The sequence below is a fragment of the Synchiropus splendidus genome, chromosome 16 (genome assembly GCF_027744825.2).
Source record: "Synchiropus splendidus isolate RoL2022-P1 chromosome 16, RoL_Sspl_1.0, whole genome shotgun sequence".
Lineage (NCBI taxonomy): Eukaryota > Metazoa > Chordata > Actinopteri > Syngnathiformes > Callionymidae > Synchiropus > Synchiropus splendidus.
The window spans coordinates 13649641-13674882 of record NC_071349.1 but is presented as its reverse complement, the minus strand read 5'-3'; the positions used below and the strand labels follow the sequence as shown (position 1 = coordinate 13674882).

The 25242-nt window shown below is 45.1% G+C and overlaps 7 protein-coding genes across 8 annotated transcripts in view; 4 read left to right on the top strand and 3 right to left on the bottom strand.

The window, feature by feature from the left end:
- Positions 1 to 472: 472 nt before the first annotated feature.
- nubpl (nucleotide binding protein-like) lies at positions 473 to 2513 on the bottom strand. Its single transcript, XM_053844559.1, has 11 exons — positions 2379 to 2513; positions 1921 to 2065; positions 1813 to 1847; positions 1635 to 1725; positions 1519 to 1558; positions 1367 to 1457; positions 1203 to 1296; positions 1053 to 1138; positions 851 to 971; positions 704 to 786; positions 473 to 631 (listed from the first exon to the last, which is right to left on the bottom strand). The coding sequence occupies exons 1-11, from the start codon at positions 2502 to 2504 to the stop codon at positions 569 to 571; spliced, it is 975 nt and encodes a 324-aa protein (XP_053700534.1). The 5' UTR covers positions 2505 to 2513; the 3' UTR covers positions 473 to 568.
- Positions 2343 to 3682, top strand: dtd2 (D-aminoacyl-tRNA deacylase 2). The gene is made up of 4 exons (XM_053844562.1): positions 2343 to 2496; positions 2766 to 2888; positions 2947 to 3016; positions 3140 to 3682. Exons 2-4 carry the CDS (start codon positions 2778 to 2780, stop codon positions 3460 to 3462), a joined length of 504 nt encoding a protein of 167 aa, XP_053700537.1. The 5' UTR covers positions 2343 to 2496; positions 2766 to 2777; the 3' UTR covers positions 3463 to 3682.
- Positions 3683 to 3685: 3 nt separating this feature from the next.
- Positions 3686 to 4731, bottom strand: yipf6 (Yip1 domain family, member 6). Its single transcript, XM_053844561.1, has 2 exons — positions 4253 to 4731; positions 3686 to 4171 (listed from the first exon to the last, which is right to left on the bottom strand). Exons 1-2 carry the CDS (start codon positions 4577 to 4579, stop codon positions 3824 to 3826), a joined length of 675 nt encoding a protein of 224 aa, XP_053700536.1. The 5' UTR covers positions 4580 to 4731; the 3' UTR covers positions 3686 to 3823.
- A 1301-nt stretch (positions 4732 to 6032) lies between these two features.
- On the top strand, positions 6033 to 9025 carry LOC128747036 (actin, alpha cardiac muscle). Its single transcript, XM_053844558.1, has 8 exons — positions 6033 to 6168; positions 7324 to 7474; positions 7553 to 7681; positions 7783 to 7978; positions 8060 to 8221; positions 8285 to 8476; positions 8539 to 8720; positions 8791 to 9025. The coding sequence occupies exons 2-8, from the start codon at positions 7346 to 7348 to the stop codon at positions 8932 to 8934; spliced, it is 1134 nt and encodes a 377-aa protein (XP_053700533.1). The 5' UTR covers positions 6033 to 6168; positions 7324 to 7345; the 3' UTR covers positions 8935 to 9025.
- A 1487-nt stretch (positions 9026 to 10512) lies between these two features.
- arhgap11a (Rho GTPase activating protein 11A) lies at positions 10513 to 16066 on the top strand. The gene is made up of 11 exons (XM_053845392.1): positions 10513 to 11006; positions 11674 to 11741; positions 11814 to 11910; positions 12003 to 12259; positions 12340 to 12503; positions 12577 to 12717; positions 13288 to 13458; positions 13533 to 13659; positions 13731 to 13839; positions 14212 to 14329; positions 14440 to 16066. Exons 1-11 carry the CDS (start codon positions 10875 to 10877, stop codon positions 15696 to 15698), a joined length of 2643 nt encoding a protein of 880 aa, XP_053701367.1. The 5' UTR covers positions 10513 to 10874; the 3' UTR covers positions 15699 to 16066.
- Positions 16067 to 17127: 1061 nt separating this feature from the next.
- Positions 17128 to 20136, top strand: grem1b (gremlin 1b). Its single transcript, XM_053845445.1, has 2 exons — positions 17128 to 17259; positions 18769 to 20136. Exon 2 carries the CDS (start codon positions 18770 to 18772, stop codon positions 19325 to 19327), a length of 558 nt encoding a protein of 185 aa, XP_053701420.1. The 5' UTR covers positions 17128 to 17259; position 18769; the 3' UTR covers positions 19328 to 20136.
- A 644-nt stretch (positions 20137 to 20780) lies between these two features.
- LOC128747293 (formin-like) overlaps positions 20781 to 25242 on the bottom strand; it is a 42063-nt gene continuing 37601 nt past the window's right edge. For both annotated transcript variants that reach the window (XM_053845098.1, XM_053845097.1), the window contains exons 17-19: positions 23393 to 23542; positions 21970 to 22051; positions 20781 to 21874 (exon numbers count right to left, since the gene is read on the bottom strand). In XM_053845098.1, coding sequence (XP_053701073.1) covers positions 21830 to 21874; positions 21970 to 22051; positions 23393 to 23542 — 277 coding nt within the window. In that variant the 3' untranslated portion in view covers positions 20781 to 21829. The remainder of the gene's footprint in view (positions 21875 to 21969; positions 22052 to 23392; positions 23543 to 25242) is intronic.

Below are 25242 nucleotides of genomic sequence, written 5' to 3'. Positions count from 1 at the left end.
AATGGTCATTTACACCGTGGTCAACTGAATCATCAAACAAACACAACGCCATCATTCTTGTCCTCATCGTCACAGCTTTTTTTTTTTTTGACTTAGCAACGTTTCCCTAGATTTGCTTGATGTTAGACATTACAGTTCAACGTTTAATCCAATTCTATATATTACATATAAATCTAAAGGTTTAAATGTTAAAGATGAAAATAGAACCAAATGTATCAAAATATATATTTTTGTCTCAGTCTTTAGTCTTAAATCTATCTATATCGAACTGTTAAATCTTAACCTGAATAGAAAATCTAAATACTAAATCTAAGCATATAACATTTACATTTATCTTTAAATGCAGGTGTAAGAATTGCATTCAACATTGAATTGCAGTGTCTCTACATATATAATTTGCAAAATCTAGGAAGACGTTGTGCTGCTAAATAATAAATTGAAAACCCACCAGCTTCAAGAGAAATATGTGACTTTATTGTTAGTGAACATGTTTCTAAAAATAACAAAAATATCAACACCTTTAAACAGCACATTTTACAATGTAGCAAGTCTTCTGTCGGGATTCCTGTCACGTGACCAGATCCTTCAGGGATTGGACAACTGAGGACGCCACATTCCTGTAAGCCATCGCCTGCAACCACACACACCAACATTAATGTCTGCAACAACACACCAGAAATGGACCCAGAATGGTGGGTCGAACCTCAGGGCTGTCGGGGGAGGAGACGACGACTGGCCGACCCAGATCTGACATCTCCCTGATGCTCATGTGTAGCGGTATATCACCTGAACAACCACAGCACAGATTTCATCATCACCGTGAACTTTGTTGTCAAGTGCGTATTCTTACCTAATAGTTTGACTCCCAAATTCTGGGCCAAGTCTTTAGCGCCGTCAGCACCAAATATGTGAGTTTGATGGTGACAATTTGGACACAGGAACACACTCATGTTCTGAACCAGACCCAGAACCTTCACACACACACATATGAATCTTTATTAAAACTAGTTTCGTATCAGTCCTTTTCTGAAGCATAAAACACACTCTCTCACCGGCACATTAACCTTCTTGAACATCTCCGCTCCTCTTCTGGCATCTAGAAGAGCAATGTCTTGAGGCGTGGACACGATCACAGCTCCTGAACATGGATACACACATATAAAACTCACATTTATGAATGTATGAAGTTGTGTGTGTGCGACCTGCAACTGGGATGTTTTGGGTGATTGACAGCTGCACATCTCCAGTTCCTGGTGGCATGTCAACAACCAGGTAATCCAGAGTCCCCCAGTCCACCTGTGGAACCACCTTATTTTTCAGCATACATTTTATGATTCAGCGCAGATGGTCATAACTCAGCACATACGTGTCTTAGTAATTTGTCGATGGCCGACATCACCATCAGGCCCCTCCACACAATAGGGGCGTCGTCCTCCACCAGGAAGCCCATGGACATGCTGTTTGGTCAAGAGAGGTTAGGGGCGGGGCCAAAGGTGTCGGGCAGTGACTTGGACTCACCAGGATACACCGTAGTTCGTGAGTGGGATCATCAGGTTGTCTGGAGGAGAGGGGGCGGGGCAAAAGGAGGAGCATGAGATGATGTCACAAAACACGCTGTTTCTGGAGACTCTTACTCTGATTCAGTTCTGGGTTTCCTTTCAGGTTCATCAGCCGGGGAATAGAAGGACCGTAGACATCCGCGTCCAACAGACCCACACTCACACTCTGACACACAAGAACATCACAGTTGACCTTGGGTCATCCAGGTAACACAGCCAGAAGTCATCAACTTCAGCAGCATCTATGTCTTACCGGATCATTGCTCATCATTGCCAGGGCTAGGTTCACTATGGGAGAGGTCAGCAGATTTATGAGCTCTGTACTTGGATGGTCAGCAGAAGCAGAATGACATCATGATACCTGCAGTGGTCGACTTGCCGACACCCCCTTTCCCTGATGCTACGACCACCACCTGCTTGACCCCAGACAGGGGCTTCTGCCGCGGAAGGCCACGGGACATCATCTGCTTCTGCCGCTCCGCCAGCGAGCCTCCAGTCGCCGACCTCTGAAATAGCAACATGTTTGTGTAGCCAAAACATTTTCACTTAGTAAGACTTAACAGGAAAAATAATAACAATAAAACAAGTTCGTTTTTATAACCTTTAAATGTACACACAAAACGTGGTAAATTGTTACAGTTTTCTGTTATCATTGTTGTTCTTGTTCTATTTGTTCATTTTGTTATTGTTTTTGGTTTCATTTTAGGGGAGAAAATTGTAAAAATCCGGCGTCGATCCTTTTATTTTGGTTTGCTTTCACATGACACTTCCGGTTTACCCTGCGCAACGCGACGACGCGCGAAGTCACTGACGACCCACCTGAGCGCGTGTAGAGTGCAGAGAACAGACTGCCGACCGCGTCGCGACTCTCGGGGGTCGCAAGAGAGAGGCAGCGGTCGGTGGAGCTCGGAGGAGCCGCGCCAGAGTCGCTGAGAAGGTCGCCATCTTCCTCCGCTGCTGAGCTCGCTTTCGCGCGCGTCAACGCTGCGCAAGCGGCGCCGTCACGTGATTGACAACGGGGAACATGTTTGCGTTTGAAATAAAATGACTAGAATAACTCGTGACGTTTGAATTACAAGTGACAAATGCCATGCACTCGGGAAATACGATGAAGTTTAGCTGACGTCACAGGAAGTGATCCGTGATCCGTTTACGGGTTAAGTGAGTTTGTAACGGCCGCTGTGTGATAGTGTTTGTGTTGTGTAGGTGATTCTGAAGATGGCGCAGGGCAGCGCAGCTCCGGTGGTTCGGCTGGTTCTTCAGCAGTGTCTGCGGGCCAAGCTGCAGGTAAAGCCGGCGGACGAGCAGCAGGGGGCGCAGTGGGTCCAGGTAAGAGAACAAATCAACAAAGAAACAATGCACACTTTCACCTAGCGCGTTTGTGTAGGTGGAGCGAGGGATGGTGGTTTATGTCTGCTTCCTCAAAGGAGCTTCAGAAGAGTTGGTGCCAAAGATTGGTGAGTTTTGCACATCACAGGGTCTTTAAAAAGAAGACAAATATTGTGTCTGTCTTCACGCCGGAACGGCATTGAAATAGAAAAAAAAGGATGGCACCATTCATGTGCCTCCTTGTTTTGCAGTGTCGTCTGTGTTGAACCTGCGACTGTGCGAGTCCGACTCGGGGGCTCTGGTCTCGGTTCTGGACCTGCCTGGCAGCGTGTTGGTCGTGCCTCAGGCCACACTTGGCGGGAAGGTGAAAGGCAAGTCAGTCCAGTACCACAACAACATCCAGAAGGAGATGGGTCTGCGTCTGTATCATGCCTTCGTGGCCCAGTGTGAGGCGGAGCTGAGCAAAGCGGCTGGGCCCGGGTTGGGGGTCCTGGTCCAACACGGGACCTACGGGAACAGACAAGTCCTGGAGCTGGATACCAATGGACCGTTCACACACCTGCTGGAGTTCTGAGCCTCCTGACCCTGGACTGGGTCGACCTGGGACCAGAGTTTCACACTGTTATTCTAAATAAACAAGTAAACAAATAGTTTTAATCTTAATATTCAGCTTATTTTCATTTGATTCATGATACACCCCTCCACCTGGTGGTCCAAAGATCCTAGTCACGCTGGTTCTGTCATAAAAGAGGACTAGAAGTAATGTCAGGTGAGAGAAGAACCAAATCGCTCGCTTTTACTGTAAGTTTTTTTTAATTAAAATACACTTGTCAAAAGTCAACTTTCCTTTAAATATTACAGTAGAACAAAACACATACTTGGTCAGAACATAAGGGGGGTGAAATGGGCCCAGTACTTGGGGGTTCTACTGGGTTCTAGCCTGAGGGGGAGAAGGTCAGAACCACCCAGCCAATAACAAAGTAAAACAGGAAGATCGGGTAGACCACCAGAGCTTTGCGGTTTGGGGGCTGACTGTCAGTGAGGAAAGCAGTGGAGGCGAAGGTGGACCAGCCGAACGAGGCTGTGACCACTGCCAGACGAATGCCGAAGCTGACCGGTCCAGAACCTCCCAGCAAGACAAGGCGGCAGACGGCCAAAGCAACCGTCAGAGGAAGGACGCAGTAGCCCAGAACACAGAGGCTCTGGAAGAATGACAGAGTCCCACCCAGAAGCTTGGAGTTCAAAGTGATGACAACTGACCCGAACCAGATCAGCACAAAGACCTAGAAAGAGAGAAGACTAGGTTACGGTCATCGGTAAATCACTGACGATGGCGGCACTGAAAAACAGTCGGAGTGACTCACCTCGGTGAACTGCGGTCCCCCCTGGTCCTGGTCGGACGATCCCCCGTGAAGTAGCAGGCCCAGAGTCACACACAGAAGCAGCGGCCCCCACAGGTCCCAGTCCCGCAGCAAGCTGGAGCTCTTCTTCGGGTACAGGACATGGACGAACTTGTTCCCCACCGCACGCAAATCCCGCAACACCGTGTCTTTGACAGGCTCGTCCAGAGTGGAGAGCTCGTCGTCCCTCCCGGAGCTCCCGGCGGGTGTCGACATTTCTCCCTCCACTGGCGTGTCATCGGGGATTGACACTTCCGAAAGCCCAGCGAACGGTCTAGCGACCTCTGTCATGTTGTTGTTCAGAATTACACGACCCTAATTCAGTTCAATGTATCAGGACGACCGGTCCAAGTCCTGGCGGATCCGGTTAGTCTCTGATCCACGTCACTGGATTGTTTACTTCCTACTTCTTCACATTCGCCTTTTGCCATAATAAGCGAGCTCCAAAGCGCAGCTCGCCCTCTGGTGGATTGGAAGAGGATTGGCCGGAAAATCTAGGGTAAACGCTTGCGTTTGCCAAAACATAAAAACCAATAACACAACGTAAAATATGTCAAATGAAAAGATCATAGAAGAAACATGGAATTGAACAAACTGAAAATTATGCATAACTAATAATTACAACATGTACTAGCAAAGAAACTAAGAGTAATATTAAATACAAAACTAAAAAAAATCCATATAAGTTAAGTAAAAGCTACTAGCATTAAAAATGCAATATTCACCTAGACCATCTGGACCTCCTACAGCTATGATATGACGAGTGTATATTCAGCTGCTATAAGGTCTGACTGTAGAGGCGTCAGTATATACACTTTATAGTGTGTGGGGCTATGTTGGTGGTCTGTGGCCACCAACAACTGTGAGACACTTCTTTTCTTGGGTGATCTGTGGGCTAAACAAAGAATTGAGGCAAAGTAAGAAGAAATGGCTGTTGTGTGTGACCACTAGTATATGTTTAAGTTGTTATTTACTGTTTAATATAGTGTGAAAATGGGCATTTTAAATCAGCCTACATTCATCTGTGAGGTTCCAGTATGAAGTAAGAACTATAGAATATTCTCATCTTCACCTGTTAGAAAGCTTCATGTCTCAGAAGCTGTGCGTTAACAAGCATGTTCTTTAAAAAGTGATAAAAGGTTGTGATGCCTGGCATTATTCCCTCATAAGGCTCAATGTACACGGGGGATAATGTAAAGCGGGCGACTCAAATATGGAGCCGGTGAGCTCAGTTGCTACTCATCAATGACTGGGCTGCTCAGCATAACCCTACAAGGAGACAGCCGAGCCAATCAGGACGCAGCCCTGACACACACACACACACACACCCCGCAGCATGCTCGCACACACAGCTGGTCGACACGCAGACATGTATAATGTTTTCAACTCCTTAACAAGGCGCCGTGACTGGGTCATCAGAATGGGACGTTATCATGTGAAAAGTTTGGAAATTTGACCGACACTAAGCAGCAAAAATATAAAAACAGACACAAGAACATTTCATTAATGAAATGTGATTCATTTAAAATTATATTACACGATCAATTATGTCTCAATATACATAATATTTTTTGAATGATTTTTCCAAAGGAATCACATCAATAAGTGAAATTATTCAAATGAGCCACGTGTTTCTTTTGTCTAATTTCGGAGAAGCCCCCTCTCCGCTGTTGAATAATCTCCAGGGAATCTCATTCCTTCTATGTTAAAACCACTTTGCTCTGGCTTGTTGATGTTCGTGCCAGCTCTTATTTGGACTTGTGTGAACCCTAAGCCACGCCCCCCAGACTCCCTGGCTGACCCGGGGTCTCATTTAAAAGAGGGCCCACTCATCCACAGCCTTCGTCCCAGTGGAAGCATCCGTCTACAGGTTCACCTTGGTGAGTACTTCACTGACTACAGATTCGTTGCATCCTACTTGTGATACTTGCAGCTCAGCCGAATGAATGAATGAGCTTTCACAGCCCTAGAAATACTTTTCTCTTCATGTTTCAACTTAAAAGTAGAATATTTACTCCAACTTATATCAATGGTCAATGCTTAAACATACTTTTGTTCATGATAGTGGAGTAAAGTTACGCTAACCTATGTTTCCTGAGCTGCTGTTACTCTTATTTTAAAGGCAATGTACTTCAGAAATGCTGGATAGTCAATGTGATAGTTGCTATGAACAGGTCCAAACACATCTTTGTTTTGCATGACTCAGAAAAACAAAATCAGCGGAAATTTTTTTAGATCTGATTTCATGTATTTTTAATGATACATCTATTGTAATTCAGAACATAAATGACATACAGAACGTAATTTCTACTGTAACCATGTTAAATAATTACAAATGCCCTCACTATTGATACGAATATATTGTTAACTAAAGAAGGTTATTACAACTTACATAACTTAAATAGAAAGAAAACTGTCAGTTTTATGTTTATTTAGAAAAAAAACTTTGAATGGAAAAAAATCTCAGCCTCAGTATTTTCATGATAATAAAACACAGCCCACTTTTCAGCTGAGTGTAAGTGCCATTCAATTCTTCATCAGGGTATTAAAACTGAGGCATGATTTAGGTGACTATGAGGCGTCAAATAAACCACAACCTAAATGTGTCTGGCACTTCATCCGATCCAGTGAATGAAGTCGGAAGTGCGAGCCGACACTAAAAAAAGAGGCTCAGTTAGATAAGCGCGAGGAGCAAACTCTCCCAGACCTGAAATAGCAGCACTAGTGTTAACACTCAGCGGGGGGCTGTGGAGGGGGGTAGGGGGGAGCAGAGCTCGCCCCCAACTCTCTGTGTTATGTCCCTTTTTGGTGCTTCCTCAGCAAGGAGAAACAGCGGCGATATGTTATCAGCTGTGGGGGGTTAAAATAGCGCTGGGTGATAACACCTCCGAGAGATGAAGCTGGCAGCTCTTCACAGACAGTGACATTGCTGGAGCTTTGGTTTTTAAGCATCTGTCGTTGTTCAATTATAACGCCTCACACATCCACGGGTGTCAAATGGGGCAGCTGTCCGCTAAGCTCCGTCTCGCCTGCAGACCACCCCAGTAAAGCCCAAACATGTGTGACGACGACGAGACCACCGCCCTTGTGTGTGACAACGGCTCTGGCTTGGTCAAGGCTGGATTTGCTGGAGATGACGCTCCCCGTGCTGTCTTCCCCTCCATCGTCGGCAGACCCCGCCACCAGGTGCTCCGAGTTTTCCAACACACGACACATTCCCAGGCGCCTAAAAACTTTTATTAAGACGTTTGTTTCCCCCACCAGGGTGTGATGGTCGGTATGGGTCAGAAGGACAGCTACGTCGGTGATGAGGCCCAGAGCAAGAGGGGTATCCTGACCCTCAAATACCCCATCGAGCATGGCATCATCACCAACTGGGATGACATGGAGAAGGTGTGTGGACCTTCTGTCTCTCTTCAAAGGGGCCTATTTTAGGTTCTGTTGGTTCAGTTGGGGGGGATCTTAACATCAGCTGCTCTCCCCTCCCCCAACAGATCTGGCACCACACCTTTTACAATGAGCTCCGTGTGGCCCCTGAGGAGCACCCCACCCTGCTCACTGAGGCCCCACTGAACCCCAAAGCCAACAGGGAAAAGATGACCCAGATCATGTTTGAGACCTTCAACGTTCCCGCCATGTATGTGGCCATCCAGGCTGTCCTGTCGCTGTATGCCTCCGGTCGTACCACTGGTCAGTGTTTGGCAACTCACATTTATCAGTCGGTCTTCCTCATCCTGACTGCTCACCGTGTATTTGCTGTGATTGTTGAAGGTATCGTGCTGGACTCCGGCGATGGCGTGACCCACAACGTGCCCATCTATGAGGGTTACGCTCTTCCACACGCCATCATGCGTCTGGATCTGGCTGGTCGCGACCTGACTGACTACCTGATGAAGATCCTCACTGAGCGCGGCTACTCCTTCGTCACCACAGGTCAGCAAGACGACACTGAATTCTGAAGATCGACTTGATACTTAAACACCTTGTGCCTCGTAGCCGAGCGTGAGATCGTGCGCGACATCAAGGAGAAGCTGTGCTATGTTGCCCTGGACTTTGAGAACGAGATGGCCACCGCTGCCTCCTCCTCCTCTCTGGAGAAGAGCTACGAGCTCCCCGACGGTCAGGTCATCACCATCGGTAATGAGCGTTTCCGTTGCCCTGAGACCCTCTTCCAGCCCTCTTTCATCGGTGAGCTCAGAACATTTTGAAGAGACGTTCAAACCCAAGACTAACTTCACTTCTTCCTGAAGGCATGGAGTCGGCCGGTATTCATGAAACCGCCTACAACAGCATCATGAAGTGCGATATTGACATCCGTAAGGACCTGTACGCCAACAACGTGCTGTCCGGTGGTACCACTATGTACCCTGGTATTGCTGACCGTATGCAGAAGGAGATCACCGCTCTGGCCCCCAGCACCATGAAGATCAAGGTGAGACACAATTCATGCGTTCGCCATCATTGACAAAGAGTTTTTATGACCTAAACAATTCCTGCCGTAGATCATCGCTCCACCTGAGAGGAAGTACTCCGTCTGGATCGGAGGCTCCATCCTGGCTTCCCTGTCCACCTTCCAGCAGATGTGGATCAGCAAGCAGGAGTACGATGAAGCAGGCCCCTCCATCGTGCACAGGAAGTGCTTCTAAACGCACAAACAACCTCTTTTGCCATGCATTTGTATGTTGGTGTCCCCTGTACATATATGTGTATGTTCTATTGTAATAAACATCAGCCCTTGTGAGCATATTTTCAATGGAGTCACGTCATTTCTGATCAACAACTAAAAGCAGGAGTGGCCTGGAATTATTTCGCTTATTTTTGGTGTCAGTTTCGGAGTTAATCCACCTTTTGGCAGAAGAGACTGAGGAGGAGAGGGAAACGTGCCGGTGCACTCGCCTTCACGGTAGAGGATCGCGCACTCCGCTTCCCGGGATAATCCTCTCCAACGTCCACTTGCTCAGTAATAAGATGGATGAACTGGCGCTGTTCCTATTCCCAAGAAAGCCAGGATCACAGGATTGAATGACTACAGACCAGTGGCACTGTCTGTGGTCATGAAGTCCTTTGAGCGTCAGAAATCCATCACTGCTCCCCTCCTGGACTCAATGCAGTTTGCCTACACAGCCAACAGATCTGTGGACGATGCAGTGAACCAGGCCCTTCATTTCATTCTACGACTCCCCAGGGACCTACGCCAGGATCCTGTTTGTAGGCTTCAGCTCTGCCTTTAACACAATTCTTCCAGCTCTGCTTGAACACAAACTTTGGCAGCTCAACGTGCCTTGCTCCCTCTGTAGATGGATGACAGCCGGAGTCAGCGCGTACGGCTGGGGACGACTGTCTCCGACACTCGGACCCTCAACATCGGATGATCATGGACTTCAGGAGAGTCACAGCTCCTCCGTCCCCTCTCTTGTTGGCTGCTTCCTGGGAACCACCATCACCGAGGACCTCAAATGCTGACCATCAGGTCCCTCATCAGGAAGGCCCAGCAGAGAATGTACTTCCTGAGGCAGCTACAAAACTACGACTGCCGGATGAAGTTGCTGGTCGAGTTCTACACACAGCCATCATCGAGTCCATCCTCACCTACTCTATCACCGTCTGGTACAACTGCGCCACCTGTAGGGACAAGAGCAGACAGCAGCGCATTGTGCGTTCTGATTCTGTTTGTGTCCAGGACCCAGAGACGTGCAGGTGGGATCATAGCCGACCCTTCTGTTTGTTTCTCTTCCCTCTGGCAGGAGGCTCCGGTCGATCCAGACCAGAACCTCCCGTCACAGCAACAGCTTCTTCCCCTCGGCCGTCAGGCTGTTGAATTTGTGATCATCCTTTATTTTATTTATTTATTTATATTTTATTTTAACAGCACTTTCTTTCGAAGCACTTTCCTAGTTGGTGGGACCCCCACTGACCATGGCAATAAATTGTATTCTGATTCTGATTTATAATCTTTCCCAAACAATTTCAACGTTTGGACAAGTTTAAAAGTTTGTCTTCACGAACAAACAATCGGAGCTCCGTTTTACGTTTGACGTTAAGGGGTTTTAACTACTTTTTATTACCAGGACTAGCCAGACGGGAGGCGTGCACCGCCTCGGTGTTCGGGTGTCATCGTTCCGCCCTGCTTAAACAGCCTGTACATTAAAACAAGCGTACCAGCCTCGGTCGCTTCTAGCCAATAAGAGCGCCGGAAGCCGAGAGCGCTGCTGTTTGAATGAGCGGTGACGCAGACGGGGGACGGCGCTGCAGCCAGCGAGCACAATGCGGCAGTTTACTTAGCGAGAAACGGTTTTTATTTACACGGTTGTGTCGAAAACAGGGCACGGTTGTCGAATAGTGCGTTTCAACTAAGCCTTTTGCGCAATGAGGGGAGATTTCGCGCTATTTAGCTCCTTGTATCGCGGCGGAAGTGCTGTCCATGTAGCTTAGCCGCGTTTAAAACACGAATTAGCGTCGGCGTTAGATTATTTTAAACACGACAGTATGAGGTCGCTTTTTAGACTTAGCGAAAGAGTTTAATCCCACAGCGTGAGCGCTGCCTCCAGACAAGGTTTCCCCGTCAAGAGTTTAGTTAAGCGCAAAAATGAAGACCATGGAGAGAAATGTGATGCGCCTGGTGGCTGTGCAGCATCTCCGATCTGCGTTTGGCATCAAGACAAAGAACTGGAACAAAAACAAAGCAGCTGGTGCTAAGTCCACTACCACCAGTACTTCGGTAAGAAAACAGCTGTGAACTTGTCCGCGGTTTTTCTCAGGAAGTTACGCCATGTGCCTTAAAAATAGTTATCCTTTAATTTGAAAGTGCCGTTTTGTTTTAGTTCAGTCTCAGAGTCACTTTTACTGGCTGTGTCGCCTGAACTGGATTAGAGGAGTCACAAGATTAGTCGCATGAGTTTTCCAAATGACAACTTCCCCTTCGGTGGCTCCACTCTCGATCCCTAGCTGATCCTCAACCTCCTTTCTTAGTCGTTTTTCTTAAGATCTCCAAGCTTATGTTCCAATCCACATAAAATAAATACAATTATTCACGATACAAATCACTTAGCAGAGAAGAGAAAGTTCTCCTTCTTCAGACCTGCAGTTGAGAAAATCATAAACCGATGAAAAAGATAAGTTTAAAAAAATAAGGCCCATAATGTATTAATAATATATTTATACAATAGCTGCGTCATTCTTTAAGGCATGAACTAGATATTTTCACATCTATAATCCCTTTAATTGTGCTGGCACACACAATTTCATTTTGTTTAATTTGTTAATTGTTGTTAATATAAATGAATAGTGCAGTAAGCGGGCCAGTTGTGTGTTGCACTTGGAGGATCATTCTTTAGTTATTATGAAATGTATTGATGTTTTCTTGGCTTGTGTGCGCGCGACCCCAGGTGAAGGTTTTTGGCGTGCCGCTGGAGAGCTTGCCTTACTACAACATGGAATGTGGGAGCGTGCCAAGGCAAGTTACTGAAATCAAATGTCGTCTGGCTTGCTTCTGCTTTCATAAAATCAAACGTCTCTTCTTCTCTAGATTTTTAGTTGATGCCTGCATGAAGCTGCTGGCTCATGTAGACACAGAGGGCCTGTTCAGAAAGTCTGGCTCAGTTCTCCGCCTGAAAGCTCTCCGGGTGAGTGATTGTTCGTGTTGACCTTGCTTTTATTCGGTGACCTTCACCCTGGGAAAGGTCCGAAACAACCCGCTATTGTTTTGCCTGCGCAGGCGAAGCTGGATTCAGGCGAGGAGTGCTTGTCGTCTGCACTACCGTGTGACGTGGCCGGTCTGGTGAAGCAGTTCTTCAGAGAGCTGCCGGAACCGGTACTGCCCACAGAGCTGCACGAGGCCTTTCTGAAGGCCCAGCAGCTGAGCACAGAGGAGGACCGGACCTCTGCCACCATGCTGCTGTCATGCGTGCTGCCTGAACGGAACTTAAGCGTGCTGCGCCACTTCTTTGACTTCCTGCAGAACGTTTCTGAAAGGTCCAACAGTTTTCTATAGACTGATGAATCCGCTTCAGAGTTCTCCATGATGTGATTCTATTTTATTTCTCTGTTTACAGGAGTGCAGAGAACAAGATGGATAGCAGTAACCTGTCGGTCATTTTGGCCCCTAACCTGCTTCACTCCGGGGAGGCCACGGAGAAGATGAACACCAACACAGAGAAACGCCTGAAACTTCAGGCTGCCGTGGTCCACTGCTTCATTGACCACGCTCAAAACTTTGGTACTTTGTCAAATCTAAAATATCCGACCGTACTGAAGAGTGCAACTCTTGACTAATTCCCTTTGTCCTTCAGGTGTTTTACCACAGTTTCTGGCGGATAAAGTTCCAGCTATGATGGGATGTGAGGGTGGAGTTCTGTCACCTGTAGGCCATGAGCTGGAGGAGCTGGATGTTAACGCAGAATTCCGGAGGAGAACCAGGCGCAGCTTTGGAGGTAAAAATAAATTAAAATCGGCGTTCATTGTTAGTGGTGCGCATCCATCCAACACACACGTTCAGTTTGGCCTTACACTGAACTAAATTCAGTTAGTATAGTTCAGTTAGTATAAAGGGTGATAACCAAACATAAATTATTATTTTTACTATCTTGTATGTTTCCCTCTGATTTTCCTCTAAAACATTCTCAGCTGTATTTGACACTTGAACATGAACTGTCACCGTTGACTTTTTAGAATACAGTCTGAAAAAATGGGTCTCTTTCATGTTTCAGACATGGTCAATGGTGCTCTGAATAGAATAAAAACCAATAGAACGCCTACTAATTCTTCGCAGGCAGAGAATCGTGGTAGGTAAACAAAGACCCCGGTGCCTTGCCTGCTCTTGTCGACTCTCCAGCATTGCTTGCGTTTGATTTCTGATCAATGCCGGGCGTTTCTCACTTGTCACGGGTGCTGATCAGCTTTTAATTTGCACGAATCTCTTCACAGCAGAATGCTGACTCATGCTTGCTTATTTCGGACCAAAAACTAACCCAGAAAATCACACTAAAATCCGTCTTTCTTAGTGTTTTCATCTGCGACTCCTATCGCCGGAACCCCCTCCAAAAGAAAACTCCCGCTGGAGTCTGGCCAGTCCTTTGGGTTTTCCAACAAGAAACGCAAGTCCGTCAAAAAGACTCTGGGCATCGACCTGCTTCCAAGTTCGCTGTTCAGCGGGACGTCCACTCCCGGATCAGGTATCGCAGAGTCTTTCTGAACTATGTGGAGATGCATTACCGTTTTTGAAACCTGTTCCCTGCCTCTTCCGCAGCGTACAGCGCGTCTGGAGTTCTGGAGTCATCACAGACAAACCCGTCTCCGGCAGGAAGAGCAAGACGGCAGACGGCCACCTCTGTGAAGAGGAAGAGTCGCCTTAGTAGCAGACATGCAGTCAACAGGTGCAGTAACAACATGACAGCTCTCTCCTCAGAAAAGGGCATTCGCTAAACTCTTTCTAAATCTGTTTCAGAGTTGAGTCAGGAAGGACTGGCTGCTTCTCCCCCAAAGCTGGCAAGAAAGACGCTCCTCGCAAGTCTCTGCGTTTGAGGTTCAGCCTCGGCAAGAGCCACAAAGACCCCGTAAGTGTGGTAGTCGCCTAGACTTCTCGTCCTCATGAACTGTGAATCCAGCACATGACAATGCTCAAGGGTTATTTTGGGGGCTACACAGCAGCACTTTGGTTTGAGTTAGGAGAGGAGATCTGTCTGGCGATCACTTTATTGTCACCTGTTATTTGGTACCTACTAAGTCTTAACGGTTCTCTGTACCCACACTTGAAAATAAAGAAGCCTGATAAACAGAACTTCTGAGTGATTTCTATCATGCTCTGAAGAACTAACCCCATGTGCCATACATTAACTGCTGCATTCTGGGTGGCATCTTGTGGGCTCTCATTAACCAAAAATAATCCCTGGCTTCTGTCATCTCTCCTTCCATGCTTGGTGGTGAAGGGGTCTGAGTCCATAGGTTGGAGACTGGCCACTCAGGAGAGCACCACCAGCTTCTGCTTCACCAAAGAGACGCCCGAGTTCAGTCCATCTGTTCGGCCCAGACCAACGGAAAACAAGAGTGAGTATCGTCCTCCTGTCTGTCTGGTTTATTGAGCAGTGGATTTGGGTGAAGTTTCTCCAATCGGTGGTCTCTCCTGTTCAAAGCTGCTTTCTCATGTTCGTCTTTAGATTCCCATTACATGAGCAAGTCCGAGGATAATCTGCTGACCCCGAAATGTGAACCGAGAGCCCACCGGGCAGTTTGGACGAGAGAGACTCCCCTCGGGGCTCCGGCTTCCGCCTGCGACTCATTCAACGACACCCCAATGAGCATGTGCTTGAAGAACACCTACGCGTCTGAGCCTGCCATCGCCAAGTCCTCGACAAGCTCCGGGCTGGCTAAGACATTGTGCTGCACTGTGAGTGCAGATAGTCTTGGCAGTCAAACACAGAAGCAGGAAGTTGAGGTGACCAGCGCTGAAGCTGACCAGACCGACTTGAAGGAGGCGAAAGCTTCAGACAGCTTCCTATTCCGCCCGCCGCAGACCCCTCCAGCTAAAGTCAGCTCTGAGCCTGCGCTGGCCCCTGCTATCCCCACTCCTCAGAGCCTGCTGGGCGACGACCAGAACATCACATTCGGACATTTCGACATTGCTGCTCTTTCGCCGCTGCATATTGACAGTGTGGTGTTTGAGTCTGGGAGCTGCAGTCCATCCCTCCGTAAGGTGTCTTTTTGTCACGACAGCAGTGTGAAGGAGGAGGCGGAGGCGAACTGCAGCCGCCTGATCGACGCCCTTGACATCCAAAGTCCTGCCCATTTCAAGCCACAGGTCTCTTGTGGGCTGCAGTCCACACCTTACAAGTCATCTTTAGAACTTAAAGAAGAGTTGTGTGTGCTGGTTGAAGAACCTCTAAAAGAGACCGATGGCCAGGCCCAAAACCAGCAGCCAGACTCCACCGTGGGTCTTGAACAGCAAAAAGCTCGCGTAGCGGACCACATTCATCACTTCAACACACTCACCCTGTATTCACCGAGAGGCTCCAAAACCAAACAAACCAGATCCCCTATCAAGTTTGAACGCACCCCGGTACGCCAGACCGTCCGTCGGATCAACTCCCTCATGGGCGACAGCAGGCGCCCCGCCCGTAACCTGGATGCCGTGAAGGCTGTCAGCATGGAGAGCGGACTCTCGCCGCACTGCCCCAAAAAGAAGCCGCCCCCAGTCCCACCCAAAAAGCCCGCAACGCTGGCGCGGTTACCCAAGTCTGTTGCTCTGGGTGACATGACCAACAAGATCCAGTCTCAGACCAAAGTGGACATCTCCGAGGCTCCGCGGCCGCTGGTGCAGCAGGTGATGGAGAAGGACTCCAACTACTACAGAGGGTCGCCCAGGAACCCTCTGAATCAAAGTCGCCTGCTCTCTGCGACCAAACCTGTAGATTTGTAGTCCGACAGAGTTAATTTATTTCTGCTGCAATTGCTTCGTCTGCTGTTCTGTTTTGGGAGATTGTTTGCCTTATAGCTGCCCACATTCGTGCCTGTACGACCACAAAAGGCCTGACTATTGCTGTGATTCATGGTATGCAAGACTGGAAATATTTTACTTGTATTTATATATAGTGTGGCTCAATAGTTTCTGTAACACTTTTTCTATTTCACTTAATCCCCAGTCAAAAAGAGTGATGGGGAGGGAGTCAGATTTTAGGGATTGTGGGGAGAAAAAAAACAAAAACAACCAAAGCAGTATTGATTGAGGGGGGTCTTCCAGTATTTTTCTAAAAATGATTTGTTTTGTTGACTGCTTTTGACAAATAAAGCTGAAATGGTACAAGCTTGACAAGTGTGCTCACCTGAATGGCCACAAGAGGACGATGTCCGTCACTTTTAACCGCCGTCTTCTTGGTTTGATGCTCTAAAGGGGTTTAAAAAAGATCGTGAATAATTCAAGCACAACTCCAAAGGGAGTGGAATCAAAGATTGTTTACTGCACTAAATATCTTTGGAAAATCCTGAATTGTAGTTGGTGAAATCGTGCAGTAACGACAGTTTCACAGTGTTATTCTTCATTTATTTGCCCAGAAGATGGCGGTATAGAGCCACCACTTCTGTTCAACTATAATCGTAAAGCTGGACATATAATCTCATTGCAAGTCATTTTCTTTTAATTTTTGTATGTGGCAGGAACACACAACCACTAACGTCGTGTTCCGTAATGTTTGGCTCTTATTTAGCTCCGCGTTCCATAGCTGGGGCAGGATCCAACGGTTAAAAAGATGCCAAAAGTTTTATTGCTTTTAAATTCAGCCAACTGTGATTTTCAAACAGCATTTATTTTCTTAATTAGCCCACTCTACCAGGACAATATTGAAGACATTAAGCATTTATTGCACACGTGTTTGTCAAATAACAGACATTAATGGATAAAAACTGCTCCTAAAATCTGGGAATAATTCTTAATACTGCTGGCTGACTGACTACATGTCTGGACATGGTTAGCAAAATAAATCTCAATTTTTTTTTTCATTTTTTTCCCCCAAAAAACAAAGAATTGATCTAAGATGACCTTTAACCTTATGTGCTTCCGCAGAACCTTGTGTAAGAGAGGCGAAGTAAAAAAGATTCCTTCTGCTTGTGTTGGATATTTCACAAGTTTGTAAGATGATTTCGGTTCAGTATGGCTGTGTGTATTATGTGTGGAGGGGAGGCCTGTGATCACTCAGCTCGAAGTGTGGAGTGGGCGGATAGTTTTGATTCTCTCTAACATCTCGCTCAGCCAATAATGTGGAGGCAACTGTTGTTCACATCTCAGCTGGCAGACATTTAAAAGGGAGACAGTCCGGCGCTGCAGCAATTTGTATTAAACCCTGTGGCCCCTGTCTATGTAGCAGCTTGAGTCCCCCCACTCAGCCAACCACCCACAGACCCGCCAGTGTACAGTGGAGCAGCAGGGGAAGGTGGCCGCCACCCCAGGATCTGATCATCTCACTTGAGGCTGTTGTGGGTCACAGGTGAGTGGATATTCATCCTTAACTTTGTTTTCCTTCTTCTATTTAGTTCCTTAATATCAGACCAAGAGTTGGCATGCAGACATGGATACCAGTAACCTGACGTGGGGGAAAATGCTTTTATCAGGTTTATTTAAATGCAGTATATACTTTATTATGTTAAGTATTTATACATCGTTAGAACTTCAATATTTCCACCTTGTTTTAATATAACAATGAAAGTAAGTTGTTTACCCCAGTAACCGTTTATTTCGCTAAACTAAAATAAGCACAGGCTTTATTTTTATTTTCATAAATTCGCAGGACATCATTTCACCCGATGTGACATGTCCTATGTAACACACTTTCCAAGTCTAAAATCATGATGAATGAAAGGAAAAAGAGCGGACATCACCAACATATGCGTTGTTTAAAGGCTTTTTATGTTAAATTTAGAAACGTTTTATTCCAGATTTGAAGATTCCGACAACTGTTGCCGACGTATCGTGAAATAAATGTCGTAGTTTTATAAGGGCATCAGTGGATAAACTATAGACATAATCGGAACCATGACATTTATTGTTTTATATCTCGCAAATGATACATTGCGATGTCATACATTTTTAACTGCAGTATAAAAAACAAGATATTTAGTACTTGAATGAGGTATATATTTTAAAGTTTCGACTTCTTTTCATGACTTAAATCACGTAGTAATGTAATCGGTGCGACAGCGTGCGGGTTCGGCTCTTTTCGCCAATGCTCGGTATTATCCGCGCAATCAGAGACACTGCGGTAGAATCCCAGTGGCCCAAACATTTCAAGTTAAATATAATCCACTAGAGTTTTGTTGAGTTAGAAACGGCAGTAGCTAAATATTCAAATTATAATGAAAGTATGAATGTGCCACATGCAGGTGAATGACTTTCATACAGCTAATACGATCATTCAAACTTTAATACAATACATCAAGGCGCAATTTTCCACCTCAAGATAGAAAATTATGTATTCTGAGTTCCTTATTAATTCATAAAACCATCGTACTTACCAATCGCGTTCCTGAATAAATTAGCTTTGTCGCGACTAAGGGGCTAATTCAATGCTGCATTCACGTCACCGTGTAAATTCCATTTCCACCTTAAACAAATTTTAAGTTTGCATGATCAAAATTGTGAAATATTATTACATTTGGCAGCATTCATATATTTGTCCCAGTATCGGGGGCTTCATGAACGCAGCATGAGCCAGAAACCAAAACTTTCAACCCCAAAATAATCGAAACGAGGTTGTTAAAAATGATCAAAACTGCGTGTATTATTTTGAATTCTGATTGAATCATCTACTTTAAACGCTTATAATTCGCTCGAAAAATGTTCAGCGTCACCTGAACGCAGCATCAGAACCTTGCGCTAAGTGAAATGGAATGCTCGATCTTGTTTTTGAGACGCTTGACAGTGTGCTTTACTACTGAGGAGCATTCATGGACAGTCGAGTCCGGGCGTGATGGATGACGCTCTGCCTCTCCTCTTCCAGCATGGCCGCCTCGCTGCGCTTCTTCTGCGGTGTGTTTCTCATCATCACCGGCCTGCTCTCCTCTCCTGTGGGTTCAAAAAGGAGCCGGGGTTCACAAGGCGCCATCCCTCATCCTGACAAGAGCAACCCAAACGAATCAGAGCAGACGGTCCCGGGAAGCCGCCAGCAGCAGCAGCAGCAGCAGCGGCACCGGCAGGGCTCCACCTCTCCCGCGGATGAAGTTCTGGAGTCCAGCCAGGAGGCGCTGCACGTCACCGAGCGCCAGTACCTGAAGCGGGACTGGTGCAAGACCCAGCCGCTGAAGCAGACCATCCACGAGGAGGGCTGCGTCAGCCGGACCATCATCAACCGTTTCTGTTACGGGCAGTGCAACTCCTTCTATATCCCGAGACATATCCGGCGGGAAGAGGGCGCCTTCCAGTCCTGCTCCTTCTGCAAGCCCAAGAGGTTCACCACCATGACCTTCACCCTCAACTGTCCTGACCAGCAGCCCCCCACCAAGAGGAAGCGCATCCAGCGGGTCAAGCAGTGCCGATGTATATCCATAGACCTGGACTAGATGGGTCTGGAAGGATAGAGCATCACTCCATCACGCTGGATTAGAACACCTGGACTACATGTTTCTGGATCTACCTGCCCAGACCTTGCATTCAAGAACCATAAACCAGGAGAACACGATCTATAGAGCAAGACCCATTAGGCCCCATAAACCAACGTAATAACACCGTAATAACACACAGACCTATAAACCTGGAATACATTAATCTAAAATAAGATTCTATTTTTAACCTGAAAAATGTATAAAACTCAGTCAATTAGACTGGTCTAAATTATTTAGATTCACTGGCTTGGAATATATTTAGTCAGGCTCCTTCGATTTAGACTTTCCATCCACTAGTCTAAATCATTAACCTGAGCGCAATAACTTTAGGACCTGCTACAAGTCGGACCGGTGAAAGTGAGAGTTGCAGGTCACCCAGTCGACTAAACCCTCCGAGACTCCAGATTGTTTTTGCTGGCACAGAGTGTGGAACATGGACATGCAGCGTGTGTAAAAGAAAAAAAGAAAACTTTGAACTTTTCACGAGTTTGACAAGTTTTTAAACTGCACAGAGACTTGGAACATGAGCACGTTTTACGCACGACTTGTTGTTTCTCAGCTCACTGAGGCGGGAAATTGTTTTCGTCTCATCTTTTGAATCTGTTTGTTTCAACTGGATGTTTCCACCATGTGGAATTTTGGGGCGACTTTTAGTTCGAGAATCCTTTGGACTTCAAAGGACTTGAATTTTAGTGATTATTGTTTGTTTGCTTGTACGATGGTTGTTGACTTCAACTGTAGAGAAACCTTTGTTAATAAAAAACACAATCGAGTAAAATAGCTGTAAATGTGCCACCATTTCTTTCCTTTCACGTAAAGCAATGCAATAAATGTATGAAGGAAGCTTTAAGTAGTTTAGAATCCTTTGAACAAAAACAGAATAATAAAAATAAACAATAATTATAAATATTAAAAAATGAAAATGCAGTTTAAACAAATCTAAATTGTGATTTATAACCAATGAAAAAAAATACTTAAAAATAATAAAACAAGTAATTAACACTAAATGAAAATTGAAATAAATAAAAGCATAAATAAATTGTACACTATTAAATTATGTTTCCTTCTGTCTAATCTGTCAAATACTATTTTGAATCAATGCCAAGTCATGATGACTTAACAGTGCTTAAGACACTATAAATGTATTATTAGTAATGCTCCATTGAGGTGGCTGGGTCTAAGGACGCCTCCTGGTGGTGAGGTGTGATAATTGGTAGACGACATCAGCAGAGTCAGGACACACCAAGGAAGCAAAATCTTTCTGTTCACCTGAGGGAAGCCTGAGGAAGTTTCTCCTGAGAGTGAAAGTCTGGGTGTCTTTCCAGAGTAGCTGCCCCTGTGACCTAACTTCAAACAAGTAGAAGAAGACAGCATCAAATTCATCCAAACAGAAAGTCGTAGAACAAGGAAATCAGACATGGTGATTTTGAAGGGCACCATTTTTTAATTGTTGAAATTTAAAACAATTCCATGAGGATACAGATCACCACACAGAAGGAGGGGTTGCGACACTACCTGACCTTGCTCTCTTTTGTTTCCCTTCAATGTTCTGAAATATAAAATCAATGGCACAAGTGAAAGTTTCGGAAATATTTAAGGATCTCTCGTCAACATCAGAGCGGAGATGCGTTAATATACAATGACTCAAAAGCCTTAAATAGAATCATCCTTCTGAAAATATATCTTGGACAACTTATACAAAAATACAGCCTCAAAACAACAAATCATGTTCCTTAAAATATATTTCTATTCATAAATAGAAAATAAAAGCGGCTTAAACACATATTTTTATGCTTGCATAGCAAAACAGTGCAAAAGTATTCAATCGATGTAGGAGTGTGCAGTGAACTACAACACACACGTGCTGGAAAAGACACTCAATCGGAACGACGACGGATAAGCAGCTTAAATGGAGTTGATTTGGGCTCCACATATTCCCCCGCTACACTTTCCCCTCTGTTTTAAGACCCAATTTCTGCCCTATCACTGCACAGAGAGGTGGAATAATGCCACTAATATTATACATGGCAGCATGGCAACATTGTATAAGCATGCTCATGGAAGATTCTTCATTGTGGCTCCTTCTGTTTGGAAATTCTGATACTTCCTTAATTGTAGTACGCTAGCTAGAACGGTTATCAAGGTAGCAGCAACAACCCAGACATCAAAATCTTGATTGTGTTTTCGTATGGATGAGAGTGAGAAATCCTCTGCAGACCCGGCAGGAACCTCGCAGACGTGTCCGCCGTAAATCCAACTGACCCGGTGAGCCCTTTCACAAACTGGCTGCTCAGAGGTTACGCCACGTTGGATGAATGAGGTCGACCTCTGACCTGAGACTCTCTCATCACTTCGGTGGTGTCAGCCATGAATGCCGGCTGCCGGTACAGAGGACGTGCAACACGCTGAGTTGGTCCAGGGGAGGTTTTGACGTAGGTCTGTTTGGCAGCTCTCTTGGAGTCAGCTGGACGAGCCGCTGGCTTCCTTCTGACGCAGCCTCTCTTTCTATTGAAGAACCCAAGACAAACAATAAATGACAAAACAAAAACGCAGCTGTACTTTTTATAAGTATTTATGAGTACTTATGAATCATGTCTCACCAGGCTGTTGGGGTTGATCTTTTTGGTTTCCACTTTCTTCTCAGCTGTGATCTTCTTGATGTTTTCCTGTGCTTCCTTTAACCTACAGGAACCACAACAATGTCAACAAATGAACAAAAGTTCCTTCAAGGTTTAACAACATAAACATTGGGTAGCTATATAATTAAATATCTATTTATTAGCTTGATTAAATTACACACATTTTATCATAACAGAGAAATCAAATCAATAGTGGTTAATTTAAAAGACAGCGTGTAAAATGTTCAAAGCAAACAATCACTGATATAATAACAAAATACAGTACATAATTCTAAATTAAAAAGAGCAAAATTTTAACAAGAATACTGAATAACTTAGTTATAATGAAGAGGTTAATCACGTTCATTAATAGAAACGTAAAATGAATAACACAAAATATTGGATTTAAAACTATAACTATAATATTATGATTAAACAATTTAATACAGGAGGGGGAGTAATAATCGTGCGTTAAAGTAACTTTCATGATGGAAAAAAATACACCCAAAATATCGTTAGCTACTGATGTCAGAAAAACATAATTGTTCTGAATGGAAACAATGATAATATTGCTACACAGAGTGAAGAATTAAAAAGCACCAGAACATTTGAGAGAAATAAAACAGCACTATCTGAGAGCCATGATCAACCTCAGTGACAGACCAAGCTCTTCCTGAGTGCGGCTGATCTGAGGTCAGTGCACAGTGGGCTGATGAGATAATGAGAGACCCTTTAAAAACACTCTGGTTTTACGAGCACGCCAAAACCATTTTAAATAAAGTTAATTGAACATAAGCACAATCAGCTGGGAGTGATGCGAGACACGCTGGCGCAAGCCAAGCTCATCCCTAAATTACAGGTCAGCTCTCAGAACACCAGACACAGGATTCATGTCCTTGTAATCCTAGTGATGTTTCTCTGTTCAGCTCTTCTCACCGTTACAGTGTTTATCAGTTCTCCCACAAACACACACGCTTTAATGGCTAGTAAAGTCCGTAAAGCTCGGCTGTCCTGTGGCGGAACACTGGCCCAACGTGACGCCTCCGGTCAGAGGAAGGCTCATAAATCCAGATCCAGATCTTGAGAAAGAGCACAGAGGCCTCAGCCAATGGTGCTCACCAAGACCTTTCTGATCTTAACCTCAAACTCAGGGTCTCAGCAGGTCTGATGAGGCGGAGATTAAGACTTTCAAGTAAAATTTAAGACCTTATATTAACAAAGCAGGATTTAGCTACTGTGTAAACACACAATTTAGAGTCATCAATCAGCCCTTGTGAGCACTGCGAACACAAACTCCACACTAAAACGTTCCCTCCAAATCCGCAGGTCTCTCTTTTGCTGCTGTAATAAATGAGACAGATCTTCTTATCTCATCTCATCCAAATAAAATCCTTCTGGAACTCACTTTTCCTTGGAGATGTTCTGGTTCTGTCGCTTCCATGTGTTCTTGAAGTCATTGCAGAACTCATACCAGAGCATGAAGACATGACTCGTGACGACTTCTTTCTCTCCCGTCTTTGGCTTCACCCCGAAGTAGTTCACCATGTCCTGGAAACTGTTGGCAACAGCATAGCATATTCAAATTGTTAAGTGGAATAGAAAATATCAGTTAGGTCCAGTGTGTCCAGCTGATTTCTGGAAAGTTCCTATCGTTGGAATACTTTTGATAATAATGGAAGAATCAGTGGGACGGACTCACAAAACATCATAACTGAATTGCTTTAGCACAGTGATGTTAAAGCATCTGAAAATGGTGAAAAATGAATGAAAGAAAATGCCTGGCTTAACGTTGATATCATTGCAAATTAGGAAGCAGAACATCAGTAGCAGCGGCTCCATCATCACATTGAGCCTCTCCGCTAACAGATAACTCGCAGGTACAGCAGTTGTGTTGCTGTAGACTGCAGTAAACTGAACAGTATCTATCATCTATTTTCACTTATAAACTGCATTAAACCTCAAACCTTTAAAGTAGCTTAACACTGCATCCCTCGAAACCATTGCTTGCTATATTTGCGAACAAAGACAACAACATAGGAAGCTGCTTCTGATTCCCCATCTGACCCGAACGATTGAAGCTGGAGATGCTTTCATGAATCCAATACAAGCAAAATTAGAGTTGACATGGTAGACTGTCCTCTGATCTGTCATGTGCAGCCCTGAAAACAACTTTGTTTTGAGATTACTCCAAGATGCGCAGAGCAACTCACAAAGAGGAGAAAAGCTGTAAATATAGATCACATTGACTTGATTATTCAAAATTTTCAGCAAAAGAATCAGAGGAACTTCAGCAGTGCTGTGATTGATCAAACACATTGCGTCCTAGTAGCCAGCTTTTTTCCCTTTTTCCCCTCGCATGATGAACAAGGGTCTCTGCTCCGTCTGCCACCCCCCGACCCAGGGTCATGATGTCAGAGCGTTCACAAGCCGCGCAACATAACCTCGACTTGCTCCAGCATATGCAGCAAGCATGTACTTCCATCAAAACAGATGTAAACACACTCACACATGGACCTAGAAAACCAAACACAATCAAGTGGAAGGCTGTGAATCCAGAATACACTCCCACGTGAAACACACCCAGACGATGCCCGCAGGAGGGTTCAGAGCAACGCTCACCGCCAACATTCCTCCCTGGCAGCTATAACGAAAAGGCCCGTTCCGAAATCACGAGGTGCCATATGAGAGGAAATATTTAGACAAACAACAGTCCTTAAAACAGCAAAATATCAACTCGCAGACCTGAAGGGAGAGCCGTTAAAATTAAGCGTGACTAATAAATGAGACGGAACTGCGGACAGAGCCAGACAGTTACAACAAACCCAAACAAAGTAAACACTAAAGAATGGACTGCCTTAGAACAGCAGGGTTTGTAGCCAAATCAAATTGCTTTATAATGTTTGGGGCAATATCTGGCTTTACTCATCACATCATTTTGCAGATGGTGAGGTAGGGATTCTTAAATAAACAAGATATTCTAAAGCCAGGTTGAAAGTGAAATATCAAGCAAGAAAAAAACGGTGAAACTTGACCTTATAAAACAGAGTACAAAAATAAATCAACTTTTAACTGTGATGTTCATCCTAAATAGTTTCTGCTAGTAACTAAGGAACAATGTTGTTCATGGCCTAGGGGCTGGGAGTCCTTTACCCTGGTGATGTAGGTTCCAATCCCCATGACGTTTTTTGTCATGAGCTACATGCACTGCCTAAGCGTTTTGTTAGTACGAATCTTTCATGTGTCCTTCATGTATAT